We start from the raw sequence: 14,076 nt of genomic DNA on the forward strand, positions 1-14,076 counted from the left end.
GTTCCAAACGTTGAGAATATTTTATCGAACACCGACAAACGACGTACAAACGATTGCATATTGATAACATTGCGTTTAATCAAAAATACGGTTAATTAGGGGCCATCGTCACTCAAATTCCCTAGGAAAATTTGTTTTAATCATTATACATAAACTATTGACAATCAGACGCCGGGAATACGCTATCAAACGCCTACTAACGATTCACAAACGATTCCTGAAAGAATTATTCCAATCGGGGTAGATGAGCTGGGGCTAAGTATATGGAGCCCGATTATAGTACTAAAACGATAATATTATATGGTAGTTCTGCAGGGTAGTGCGAGGATCTCGTAATATGGTTTCACACTCGCATTAATAAATTAATATGAGTTTAGCCGACATACCATCAATCTAATGTAATCTAATTAACGGAATCCTTTATAGTTCGTCTGTAGATGATTGTAGTACATTTATAACTATTTGATAGTGAACCAATTTTTTGAAATAAAATAATAAAAAATTCTACATGTATCTAGCCGACAATCGTGTATAAAATTCAATATTTTCAATAAAGTCCGTCACGTATCGCTAGAGAACCGTTTTTAGGCCAATAATTTATTGTTACAAACTTTTGTTTCTGCAAAGACTGTCTAAACAGCATTGATGTTAAGTGATTAAAGACTTAAAAATGTATGTTTTTGTTGGTATTGTAATAAAATATTTCTATAAATTTTTTATTTCACTTACAAAGCTACATGTCTCATACAATACTACTCAACCAACAAACAGTATCATAAAATTAAACATATCATTACAGCTACAGCATTACCCACAGCACTAGTATAGTGCACTGATCTCTGTGTTATAGGTATAGAGATCAGTGTTTCACAAGAACAGCCAGCGCTGCTAGTGGCGATTTCAAGAACTTCAGATTCCAAGGTAAAACGCGTTTGAATTTATCGTATAGGAAAAGCAGACCGGTGTCAGGGGGCTGCTCTGCGTTTATACGGATCAAAAGAAAGACAGCGAACTTTCTGCATTTAGCTGGAAATGGTGAATAGTAAATTATGGTCACACTTTCTCTTGGCGATTTTAAAGAAACAGGTATGAGATAAATAAAATGACATTTGTTGACGCACATTTTTCGTTTGTATTTGGTGAGCTAAAAAACATACAAGTATTCGACGTCGAAAAAACATCGATGACTTTAAGCGATGTATCGAAAGCATCCATGCAAGGTTCCGATGTATTGCATCGAATAAAACGCATCGATGCATTTCTTAAGTGGACACCTCTAAATGAGACACTCATATTTGATTGACATTCTTTTTTGTCTTGCATAATTTCTGCGTAGATCTTTTTTGTGTGGAATATCCCAACTTTTTAATCTCCCAATGACGACGGTATGTTATCAACGTATTGGACGCGACAGTGTTGGTTATGAAGAAATTCTTTAACCGGCGTGGTCAGTTACTTGGTTGATAATACATGAAACTGCTAATGCCCTCAAATCCGCTTCTGACCCGGCAGCTGTTGCGAAAAATAACTTAGCGCTAGCAGTCTTATATAAGTATATGTTGACGGAAAATATTTCAGTCAACGATCACTCCCACTGCAGTATATTCTCCCTCCCCTCAATAAAGTGTCGACATTAATACGTCGTATAAACTGCGGTTCGGAGGTTGTGAGAAGTTCGGTATTTTAACATATTGTCATGCCAATTCGCGCTACATATTCGACTTACAGTTTACAATTGGTTTCGACCTCTCATAGTTAAAGCTAGGTTAACACCGGAATTGAAGTGTGAACGGATCTAATTGGAGCTCGATTCGAACTAAAAAGATAAATAAAACATTGAATACACTACATTAAGATGTTAAAGTATGTTTTAACATCAAGTGTAGATCATTCGTAACTATTCATATCAGTATCCAGCCCAACGGTACTTGAAAACGTATGTGATTAAAAACCTAACAAATGGCAACAGTTAAAGCTAAACACACTCTACATAGTGGGATATTTCACCCATTATTGCGACAATGGCAATCACAGAACGTCGAAATTACAGCGACGAATCTGATGTATCCGATTTTTATATTGTGAGTAAAATCTTGAGTTTTATAAACCAACTCATTATGGCGTTTTTGCTCGTGCGTGCCTTTTTAAAAACACCAACGGGACAAAGTTTCATAATTGTAATTGTCTTCAAATGTGGCACGTTAATGGAGTGCCCTAGTCGACTTCGACGTTGTCGTATATATCTCGAATCATCCTTGTATCTCAAACGCAAAAAACAACGCTATTCTACATGTAATTTTGAACAAAACCACTCTAACACATTTTCATAAAATCGAGATAGTAAATTCGTTGTAATTATGTAATTTCTTTATTCTTTCATTGAATGAAAATGCATTACAGTGGTTTTGTTCAGAATTGTATGTAGACTGGAATTGTTATGCCCTATTTTGCGTTTGAAATACGTGGACTTGATTAATTTGAGATATATTCAACAGTGCCAAATTCGACTACAACTCCAAAAGAGCATACTCGAACTTATAAGTATATATGTTCGGCACTGTACAAAACAAATTGAACAAAACATTACGTAGAGTATCATCTACAGTATACAAAAAGTTAACAAAATATTACCAAGAATATAGTTTGATCATACCAGTAAGTATTGCTGTTGCGTAGAACAGTTTTGGTTTTCCAAACAATGAGACCACTTGAGTTGAAATCTTGAATAAAAGTCTTGTACTGAGTTGAATATTTTCCCATTCCTACGACAAAAACACCTCTATATTTTCCTAAATAACTCAACCATCATTGAGGAAAACACCAATTTACCTATTTTTCACTACCTGTTTCAGGGATGAACCCAATGCTAAGGAGCTGATTCCAAGTATGCCTGGAGTATATCGGTATGGAATTAATGTTTTAAAAGAAATATTAGAGCCGTTGATAGCAAAGGGGTTGCAATCGGTTCTGTTGTTCGGTGTTCCAAGTCACTTGATCAAGGTTATAGGATCTGATATGCTATGATTTTGGTAGAAATTATTACAAGTGTCTTTTCATCCTCATTTGAAAATTTGTAACTATAGGACAAAACTGGTTCCAATGCAGATAGTAGTGAAAATCCAGTTATACAAGCAATACCAGTACTTCGAAAGTGGTTTCCTAACTTGTTAATCACTTGTGATGTTTGCCTATGTGCTTATACTGAACACGGGCATTGTGGAATACTACACTCTGACGGTCGCATCAACAACGAAGCTTCCATCCAACGTATTAGCAAGATTGCTGTCAAATATGGTCAGGCTGGTGAGGAATGAGATATTCAACGTAGTAATCTTGTTCAAAAATTAATAGTGTATGTAATATGCTGAAAACCGGAATTCAAATATGAGAGCTACAAGTACAAAATGTTTCAACTGATGAAATTCGATAATCACAATTATCTGAATGGTTCCTTTTTATACGCAAGCCACTACTGCTGAATTCTGTCAGGCAATTTTCGTAGTTTCGTACAGTTGATGAAACCTTAAAATATTTAGTAATCAAGCACTAATTTAGATATTCAACTATTTATCAGGCAGCAAGTAATTTCCTCATAAATAATAATTCATGATTATGGCGGTAAGTAAATACTTCAGGAGATCATAAAATTATAATTGAAAATCCGAAATAACGATTTGATTTGATTTCATGATAGGATGACAAATTTCACAAGAAAAATAAATTTCGTAAACGTGACAAGCCTTGAATCAATTCTTATTAAGAATTCGTATTAATACTTGGTCAATTTTCAAAACTGTACAGGAGCACATGTCGTAGCACCTTCGGACATGATGGATGGTCGGATTGGAGCAATAAAGAAAGCTTTAGCCGCTGCTGATTTACCAAATAAAGTTGCAGTTTTATCCTACGCCGTCAAATTTGCATCAGGTTTTTACGGGCCCTTCAGAGATGCCTCAAAGTCTGCTCCGCAATTTGGGGACAGAAAATGCTACCAGCTACCGCCAGGTAGTAATGGGCTTGCGGCAAGAGCAGCTGTAAGATAATATTCGTTGTTTATACTGTAAACATCCTTATCGAGTATTCCATATCAATTGAGTGTAGGAATGAACGTGATATTTTTCATTTTTACCAAGACTTTTTCCTGTGATAATGTAAACCCTGAGAACACGCGAAAAAAAAGAATTATTTTTTTTCAGCTATCCGTTTTTATATTATGAATTTTTGAACTTAACTGAAAAAATGACCATTAATTCCCAAAAATCAAATATAAATATTTGATTAGTCATTTCTAGGGGTGTGCGGGTACTATTCTTCAGGTCGGGTTGGGGAGGGTACTCGAAAATTTCGGATTGCCCAAAAACTCGAGTTCCTCAAAAATTTCGGGTTTGCCGAAAATTGCGGGGTTTTACAAAATTTTGGTCACGGCTGTTTTCGCTTCTCCAAAAATACAGGGACTTCTAAAGTAAAGAGCGATTTTCAAAATTTCGGACATATGACACTTCCGAAATCCCGGACGATTTGAAGGACTATTTCGTAGCCGTCTGGAATTGTGATTTCTGGAGGTTCTATTCTCAAAAAATCCGACTAGCGGCTCACCGAAGAATATACTATTGAATTCTTTCATACCTGCCTGCTTCATTAGTACATCATCATGAAATACAGTATAATCTCTCAATGGCGCTACTCCCAATAGTGCCGTTTCCCCCACTATCATACTACACCCCGGCGTTTTCCGCATTCTCTCTTAACAGTGCCGCTGGTAAAATACATACATACTTACTTCAGTGATTTCCTAGTATGTACGTAAATGGAGCACAAAGATACGAAAGTTGCACTTTTTTGTGCGGTACTATTGATAGGGTTGAGAACTAATTCTCGAATACGAGCGTTTGTAATTTTATTATCGACCAGTAGGGGTGCGGGTACTGAAATTCTTTGGGTCGGGTTAGGTCGGGTAAAATGGATTACTTTCGAGTTAGATATGCGAAAATTTAGGGTACTCGAAGATTTCGGACTACCCATAAATTTCAGGATTGCCAAAAAACCCGACTGAAACCCGAGTTCGAGTACCCGCACATCCCTAGTAATTTAAAACTCTCACATAAAATTGTAGGGTAAAAGTATAATTTTTTTTTTTTCCTTTAGACTTTCAATATTATTTCAATATATTTCAACGCGAATGTTTTGTATGATAAAGCCCAGAATCTGTTACCGTTACAGTGATATCATGTTATTTACGTGACGTCATGTTCTATTGGTGTTCACTCTTGGTGCTTTCGGTCTCAAGGCAGGTAATTTACGACGATTACTTAACATGAAAGTAAAATTTGTAAATATGTATTTTTTGAACCATTTTTCAAGATTATAAAATGGAAACAACGTACTTCCATCGTGAAAAGTTTGTGAAAATTTTCAAATTGCATCAGAATATTGCCAACTTTGGTTTCTGAAAATCAATTAGATCATTCTTGAGATGGGTTTCAGATTTCGTAGGCTGAAAACTGGAGGTCGAAGAAATATAAAAAATTTCATAGACGTTTTTCAGGTATACTATTACAGGAAAAATCATTATTAAAAATATAGAATGTCATGGTCAATCATTCACTAATTTGACGTGGAATACCTCTTGTGCAGATCCACAACATAATTTTGGTTTATGTAATTTGCCTTATGGTTCCTTCATTCGTACTCATCAACTTGACCAATGATCGAAGTATACATAAATCAAACTTGGTGTCATTTTTACGATGGTTAAAATCTAATTATATTTTTCACAGGCTAGAGATGTAGCAGAAGGCGCTGATATGCTCATGGTGAAGCCAGGTTTAGCTTATTTGGATGTAGTTCGGAAAATTAAAGATGCGCATCCCGAGTACCCACTTTTTATTTACCAAGTGTCTGGTGAATATGCAATGCTTTACCATGGAGCTCAAAGTGGAGCACTTGATTTGGAAAATGTACTGTATGAAGTATTGACAGCGATGCGAAGAGCCGGTGCTGATTGTATTATCACTTACTTTGTGCCACTGATTTTGGATATGTTAAAACCAAAAAGCAAATATTAGTTCTTGTTAGTGAAATTCTGTTTATTCATACGATGTGGCAGTAATTTTGTTAGGATTGAATAAATACCAAAATACGAACTGTTAATTTTTATCAACAGTTGGTGAGTTTGAATGCAAGAAGCATTTGAATTCGATTCTGTACCAGCTGTAGCAAGGTTGCGTTTCTAAGCTGATAGTATTGACTGAAGATTGCATAATACAGCCAGACATGCATTAAGAATGCCCAAAAATAATCGATTTTCGATTCAGTCCATTATTTCTTCCCGATTAACCCTTTCGCTACGGACGCATTTTACGTCGCGCCGTCCCCGCTGACCTAGCAGTCGCGGCAAGCGTCCGTACTTGCGGAACACCGTGCGTACAGAGCGAGTATCAAGCGTTGGGTGACTATAGTCACCGCTAGGACAGAGCGAGCGTCGGGCGTTGGGTGACTACAGTCACCAATTGATGAATAAGAATTCTCGACCTCGTATGTAATCTATTATAGAATCTTGGTGATCGGTCAATTAAGAAAATGTATTTTTAGTTAACGTTTCGACCCGGATATGGGCCCTCCTCAGAACGATTTATTTTTTAACTGTCGACTTTAAATAACTTTAAATTTACGATATGGTTACATTTGATTTCGCTGCATAATGTATCATTGTTAGGCTGTATGCTGATTTTAATGTTGGTATTTTTTAACGCGTTTTGAACATACTTTTTAATGTCCTCAATTTCGTAGCTGCCAGTGGATATAGTGACTACCTTATCGGCTACGTATAGTTTATTGTGACCGACATCAACGTTGGGAATGGAATTGAAGGTTAACAGTTCAACGAGACCGAGAACATGATTTTTGTTTAGAGCAAGTTCGATCGGAAGAAAATATTGCGCTTCGAGAATCGAAGACGTTCCCGATATCGTCAATGTGAACGAATCATCCATGACTGCAAGTGCTCGACTGACGTTATTAAATTACGTGTCATGTTTATATAGCTCGTCGCTTAGAAATTTCGGACACAAGTCCGCAATCGAATGTACCGTAATCCTGATACCTTTCATCGTTGTACTTAACGCTACCAACACCGAGATACTTCACGAGGTCTAACGGAGTTTGAAGATGACCGAAACTGTCGAAGTAAACTATGTTGTTGCCGCATTTCTTATATGCAACTCAGTGTGTCCCAAGACCATCTTTATCGTCGAGATTGACTACAGCTGTCTCGTTTTTACGCGGTCGAGTTTTGTGCATTTCGTTGCGCATAAAGACACCTCGGAAGTATGGAATTTTCATGATTTTTGCATACTTCAGCAAATGCCAGTTCGTCAACGCTCGGCGTGGTAGCTTCACATTTAGTTTTTTGAAGGATGAAGACCGAAACCCCCTTTATAAGGTTTGAGATGGAGACCTTTACCTAAGGCGATCGCTTCCATCGTTTTGTTACGCCGTTTGCTTTCCTCCAATTCTCATTTAGCCGCGCTCGCATCGTTTACAGCCTTTGCTATACCCGCAGCACCCCCCGTTAACGCACCCGTAGCGCTGAGACCGGCAAAAATAGGTATGAGAAAAGGTAGAAATCCGTCAACTTTTAAGGGTACCGGTAGAACGCGCGGTGATCGGACATTATGTTTACCACCTTCTTTTTTCACAGCTTCTCGAGCACCTTTGAGTGCAGACTTAATGCTCGTTTTCGCGTCGTAGCTCCGAATCACAGACTGTTTTGCCGCTCGTATGATTTTGTTCAAGGAAACATTCTTAGGTTTTTGACTCCCCATGCCCAACTTTGTTTTCACCTTCATCGTGTTAGCTACAGCGCAAGCGGCTGCCTTCTCACCCAAATTTGCGTCCTTTGCGAGAACCTGTTTCCAGGCTTTTTCGGCTAATCATTTATCCTCTACGCTTATAGCTTCAAGGTTCTCACGATTTTTCGAATCCGCTTCATCGTGTTCCTTACACGCTGCATCAAGAGGATTGATACCGGAATCGCCTCTCGCGAGTCTTTTCGTCAACTTCGTACCAGGACCGCAGTATTGGTAACCGGGAACATGCAACTCGATCGGGAGTTTGTTGGTAATGCTATTCACCAAACCTTTCCCACTTGATCGCTTTTTTGAGGATCGCTTACGATCACGTGTGTGCACAATCATGTCCGCTCTGCGACTGAGAAAAAGTTGATATAAACTATGTATTTATAGAAAATCCATCCAGTCACTTTCGAGATGAGGTTCGATACAGAATCGACCAAGCTACCCGTGATGAATTTCGACAAATTTACGCAGCAGAGTACATAACGGAAAAAATGTCATGGCGAATTATTGCCAAGTAGTGTACGTGCGGTATTCTGCGGACTATCTAACTGTGGCAAAACCAACGCATTACTTGCGCTTATAAAGCATTCGAACGGTTTGAGGTTCGAAAACCTGCACGTTTACTCAAAATCTCTCAATCAACCGAACTACAAGTTTCTGAGTCAAGTGCTCGAAAATGTCGACGGTGTTGAGTATTACCCCTTTAACGAGCATGAGCACGTCATTGCACTGAACGAGACGCAACCTAACTCGATCATGATATTCGATGACGTAGCGTGCGAGAAGCAGGATAACATACGCGCGTACTTTTGTATGGGTAGACATCACGATGTAGACTGTTTTCATCTTTGTCAGACGTACGCTCGAATCCCTAAGCATCTCGTGCGCGACAACACCAACTTGCTGGTCTTATTTAAACAAGACGAGATGAATCTGAGACATGTGTACGACAATCATGTAAACACCAATATGTCGTACGTAGAGTTTAAATACTTGTGTGCGGCATGCTGGAACGGTGACAAACATGGGTTCGTAGTGGTCGACAAGGATAGAGAGCTCGGTAATGGTTGGTATAGGAGGGTATTTGACAATTTTATGAACATGACAAAAGAATAAAATACAAGATCTTCGAAGGCTACGAAACAGTAGCTTTCCAGAACTAGTCGTATCAACATGCAGGAAATTCGTAAAGAAAAAGAAGTCTTGCATCGTATCGCTCAAGCTAGTAATGCGATTCGCCGTAAGCACAGAATCCTCAAGCCGGGAAAAGGGTCGCTGCAGGAAACAATGAAGAATGTTTTCAAACCTGTGGTAACCCCGCTGCAGGAATTAGTCAATGTTTCTCGAGGCACGAAACTTGTCAAGGAGGAGATGAAGGAAGAACTCAAAACTGAAATGAAGGATGAGCCGAAGAACGAAATGGAAGCAGAAGATTCTTTTGCAACTGCAGAGGAAGAGGATCAAACGGTCACAGAATCGTCGGTGAGATCAGAAAATGAATATCTTGAGATGCTCAACGATAAACAAAGATAGCACGAGTTGGATACCGTGTACGGGGTACGGAGTCTTTCTACTGCCGGGCTGATGGTTGGTGACTCACCAATAAGCTTCGAGCGCGATTACATTTGCATAGACGGTACGTTCTATCCGAAAACTCAGGGATTACTGGAGCTGCTGTTTAAAAAGATGCCCAAGAGCGCTCACGTTACCCGCAACGACAAGGAGAATTACAGAAATATCCTTCTCGCAACAAATGCTCACAGAAAGTACTATAGCGCCACCAAGCCTATCCGAAACGCTCAGAGCGCCATCTTCAAGCATTTAATTGCTGAGCTGCTCAATATTTCTACGTCAGGCAAAGGCGTATCACCATCGTCACAGATGTCGAAGCGTACGGGCAAAGGTGTTCTACTACCTCAGACTTGGGTTACTCGACAAGGTGTTGAAACAGATTATATTTTCTGAGACGACGCTAACGATTTCGTGGAACGTCTTCGTTGCTTATGACATTTCAAGCGGCTGGGAACACAAGTCGTAACAATGAAATTATATCGATTCTGGAAGAATCACGGGTAGCGGGAATCATTTATCAGCCAATTCTCATCGACTCTGCAATCATTCACAAGATGAGCGTCGACGTGTTTGGACGTCAGCTAAATAAAAACACAGCTGCAAGCACTCGCGGTCCTCCAGGTGTCGGATTTCAAATAACAGCAGATGGGAATTACGATATACAGAACAAGAGACTGTGCAATGTCGCAGATCCCGGAGAGCCGAACAATGCGGTAACTTCAAAAACCTTAAGACGAAAATTCAACGTGCTGCAAAAACAAATCGACAACCTCGATCAAATGATCAAAGCTTCGGAGCTCACCACCGAGAAAGCCTTGGATACCTTTTACACAGACTTTAAAACAGGCAAAGACCTGTCGATTCGAAACGCAGAAATCATCTCCAAACTTGACACCAGACTGAGAGCGTTGGATTATGAACGAGAAAAAGCAAGCACTGGTGACGGAACTGCATAAGCCTGCACGCCGGAATTACCCGCGTCAACGTGTAGACGTGCGCGGCATTGACGAGACCTGGCAAGCTTGTTTATATGACGTCGTACGCTGGACAAAACAAAGGCTACAAGTACATGCTCACAGTCAAGGATAGGTTTTCAAAGTATGCGTGGGCTATACCGATAAAGAGCAAGTCTGAAGATGATGTTACGAAGGCAATGGAATCTGTGCTTGTCCAAGGACTGGTACCGAAAAATTTACACGTCTACAGAGGAACGGAATTTTACAACTCGAAATTTGAATCGCTTATGACACGTTACGGAATCAAACTTTACTCCACGTACAGTAATTTGAAGGCTTCGATCTGCGAACGTTTCAATTGCACGCTGAAAGGTAAAATGTGGACACGGTTCAGCATGCAAGGAAGCTACAAGTGGCTTGACATCTTATCTGATTTGGTTTCGGCTTACAACAACGCCAAACATCGAACTATAAGAATGAAACCGTCGGATGTCACCGTTGCAAGCGAAAGGCTGTTCGATTGGACGATTGAAATATTCACGATGAGTCGAGTGGAAAATACTCATCCTGTGACGTACAAGCTCAAAGACTACCGAGATCAACCCATCGCTTGTGGTTTCTACGAACAAGAGCTCCTCAAGGTTAAACATCCGGATATCTATCTGGTGAAGAAGGCGCTCAAGAAGCGTGAAAGAAAAATATATGTTAAATCGTTGGGTTTTGACAAGACACACAACAGTTGGAAAAACGAATCGGACATGTAACATTTGAATTTATATTTCGGAGCGTCCTTATTCACCATCCTACATAATAATATTTTATACATCATGGTACAGTTGTAAATTAAGTCCTACATAGATTACGATACTGTAATTACAAAGCTAAGGTGCAGGCTTGTAACCCCACGGAAGCGTGTCGGTTGTATTTTGAAACACGATCCGCTTGTCGTCATTCCAGCTCAGTGCCACTTTCTGCTGTTCTACAGTGTATACCTCGTGCTTTCGACTTAATATCAAAGGCTGGTTTGTGGACAAATTTTCACGTTCTAACGTACATTCCAAATAACCGTTAAAAGTTATTTTTCTTAACGCTGATCCTCTAACACCTTTGGCACGTTTATTGTCTTTACCATCTCCCAAGACTCGGAATGCGAACAATTTTGCTCTTAATCCTACAAATTCTAACATTATTTTCCCGTTATTTTCGTCTTTCATCAAGCCGAGAACTTTTTTGTTCGCTCGAGGCATTCCATAAGCGTTGTCAAGCGGATAATCGGACGTATCGAATTTATGCAAGTCCTCCTCCATATGTTCGTATATGTTGGTGACGGTAAAGTTGTAAATCAAACTGTCGATATCTGTATACATCAATTTTGCTCGGTTGCCAAATTTCCGTTCAATATAATTGTAATGAAAATCGTAGATACATGTTTTAGACAGATCTAGGATGGGAAACCTGCACACAATGGGTTATTCAACTTGACTTCCGTCTTACTCATTTCGACGATAATTATATCTTTGTCCAAAACGGTGAAGCTGTGAAAATTAGGTTTTGCTATGGTAGCTCTAGCATCGCATCTTCCATCCCATTTCGTGATCAGCCTGACATCTCTGTACTTCCAAACATTTTCCATTTTTTTGCCAAAAACTGCGTCGTTCATCAGTTTGTAAAAATTTTTCTTAAATTCGTTGCGAGATTTTTTCCGCAAATCGGTATTCAAATCTATGTATTTTTTGAGCCACGGGGTTTGCCTGAATTCGAGAACTCTGTGAATTTTGAGTAATTTTAAGCCTAATTGTAAGCATTGTTTCAAAACGCTATAGTGACCAACGTAGTTTTTCTTGGAAAGTAGCGTGGTCGTCAATTTCGGCTGTTTATTGTTCGAAATCGGAGGTACATAGTGCTCCGGACACAATGGTAAATCTTTATGAGTTTCATGCAACTCCTCAGGATATTCCAAATCTACCCCCAGCATGTAACCAAACTCAGTTTCGTTCAAGATGGCAAGAACGTCGCCCTCTCTGAAACCTGACACCCATTCGAAGGAATTACACGCAGAGCAAAGCTCGTAGCAGCACCGTACAAATTATTAACGTCAAAGTACATGAGATAAGATTCTTCGACTTCTGAATCGAATTCCTCTCCCATATATCTATTGTTAGCCTTTGCGTTTGTGAACACACCGCCTCGCAGTGGCACGTACTTGTTGATATTCACAGTCAAATTGATTATTTCAGTCAGCGACCAACCAGAGTCTCTCTCTTGACAATCTTCCACCTCGGCCAACACTTTTTGCTTTACGTTCTCTTCGGACTACCCGTGTATGTCAGCTGGCTGGAGGATGATCTGGTTTCTGCTGTTAAAATATTTCATTTCTTCAACAAGTTCAGCGTTTTTTGTTATATTGAATTTACAACACAAGACACAGTTTGCTTTTAAACTTCCCACTTTTCGTGGCATTTTCTTCAGTCTTGCAACGACGAGGTGTTTTGCATCTCCCTAAAACCTGTTCAAATCTTTATGCCGCAAATTGATAATGACTCCCGTTCGAATGCGGCTCTTGAAAGCTGTCTCCAAATCTTTCCACCGTACTCGATCGCTTCTTCGTCGGCTTCATAATCTGTCACCCACTTTTCGAAATTGTTGAAATTTGGCTGTCAACAATTTCAGAATTCCAATTGTAGTCAAAATTCTTGTCTTCTTCCCGATTGTTGAGGCATTGTTGCGTAAGATTTTATTCAAAAGCCTGGTATTTTGGGTTCCGAATCGAATCCATTTTGCAATTTCTGCCGGTGACGATTTTCCAGTAAAAATCTTGAACGCCGTTTCCATGATTTGTATTAAGTTCAAACACTTTTCGGAATCCATGTTTCTTCTTTTTTCGATCACGCACTTGACAAAGATAGAGTTGCAAACGATAGAGTTGCAAAGCTTGCTTCAGAATGACTGCTCTATGCTGGTACGATCCCTTTTATGGGTAAACAACGACGTGACTCACACATTGCCGAAAACTCGTCGAACGCATTGTTTGTCAGTGTAAGTTTCCGAAAATCTTTCAGGGTCGAGGCGGCTTCTTCACACGGCTCACGAACTCAACGTCGCACCGCAATCCGTTGTCCGCAGGCCGCTCGCCGTCAAGTTGAAACTTGCCAGACGATTCCGAGTATTGTTTTCGTCGGACGATTCTGAGAATTGTTTGTCTGAAATTCGTTCAAGGTCAGAGCGGGTCTTTCAGAATTCAACGTCGCACCGAAATCCTTTGACCGCATGCTGCTCACCGTCGAGTCGAAACACGTCGGACGAATTGTTTGTCAGCCTAGATTCGTTCAAGGCCGTTACGTGAGTCTCCCAACGTTGCACCCCCGCCCTCGAAACCTCTCGATCGCCCGAGAACCTTCTCGAACCTTCTGGAAGCTCTCAAAACCTGACACATGCCAGGATCCACGGGGTCCGCTCGAACGTCTGAGGATTCACAGAGTGCGTTCGGTAATGCAGTTATCGATCTCGCTCGACGGCATGATTTTTTTTACCGACAAAGAGCACAATTTATCCCACAAGGGGTAATACCACGGCAATTTCAGGTATTTCATACCAACGATCATGGTCATTTGGAAGATTTTTTACCGACGATCATGGTCATTTGGAGGATTTTTTACCAACGATCATGGTCATTTGGGAGATTTTCTTACCGA

At 39.9% G+C, this 14,076-nt stretch overlaps 1 protein-coding gene across 1 annotated transcript; it reads left to right on the plus strand.

Moving 5' to 3' along the window:
- Nucleotides 1-1,577: 1,577 nt before the first annotated feature.
- Nucleotides 1,578-6,298, plus strand: LOC107225784 (delta-aminolevulinic acid dehydratase). The gene is made up of 5 exons (XM_015666365.2): nt 1,578-2,081; nt 2,853-3,000; nt 3,084-3,303; nt 3,802-4,034; nt 5,778-6,298. The coding sequence occupies exons 1-5, from the start codon at nt 1,960-1,962 to the stop codon at nt 6,063-6,065; spliced, it is 1,011 nt and encodes a 336-aa protein (XP_015521851.1). The 5' UTR covers nt 1,578-1,959; the 3' UTR covers nt 6,066-6,298.
- Nucleotides 6,299-14,076: the final 7,778 nt, after the last annotated feature.

The sequence above is a fragment of the Neodiprion lecontei genome, chromosome 1 (genome assembly GCF_021901455.1).
Source record: "Neodiprion lecontei isolate iyNeoLeco1 chromosome 1, iyNeoLeco1.1, whole genome shotgun sequence".
Taxonomy (NCBI): domain Eukaryota; kingdom Metazoa; phylum Arthropoda; class Insecta; order Hymenoptera; family Diprionidae; genus Neodiprion; species Neodiprion lecontei.

Coding starts and splice junctions, on each gene's coding strand:
- LOC107225784 (XM_015666365.2), top strand. CDS start 1,960: ATGGCAACAGTTAAAGCTAAACACACTCTACATAGTGGGATATTTCAC. Junction 3,001..3,083: donor TTCCAAGTCACTTGATCAAG/GTTATAGGATCT, acceptor TTGTAACTATAG/GACAAAACTGGTTCCAATGC. Junction 3,304..3,801: donor TGTCAAATATGGTCAGGCTG/GTGAGGAATGAG, acceptor AAAACTGTACAG/GAGCACATGTCGTAGCACCT.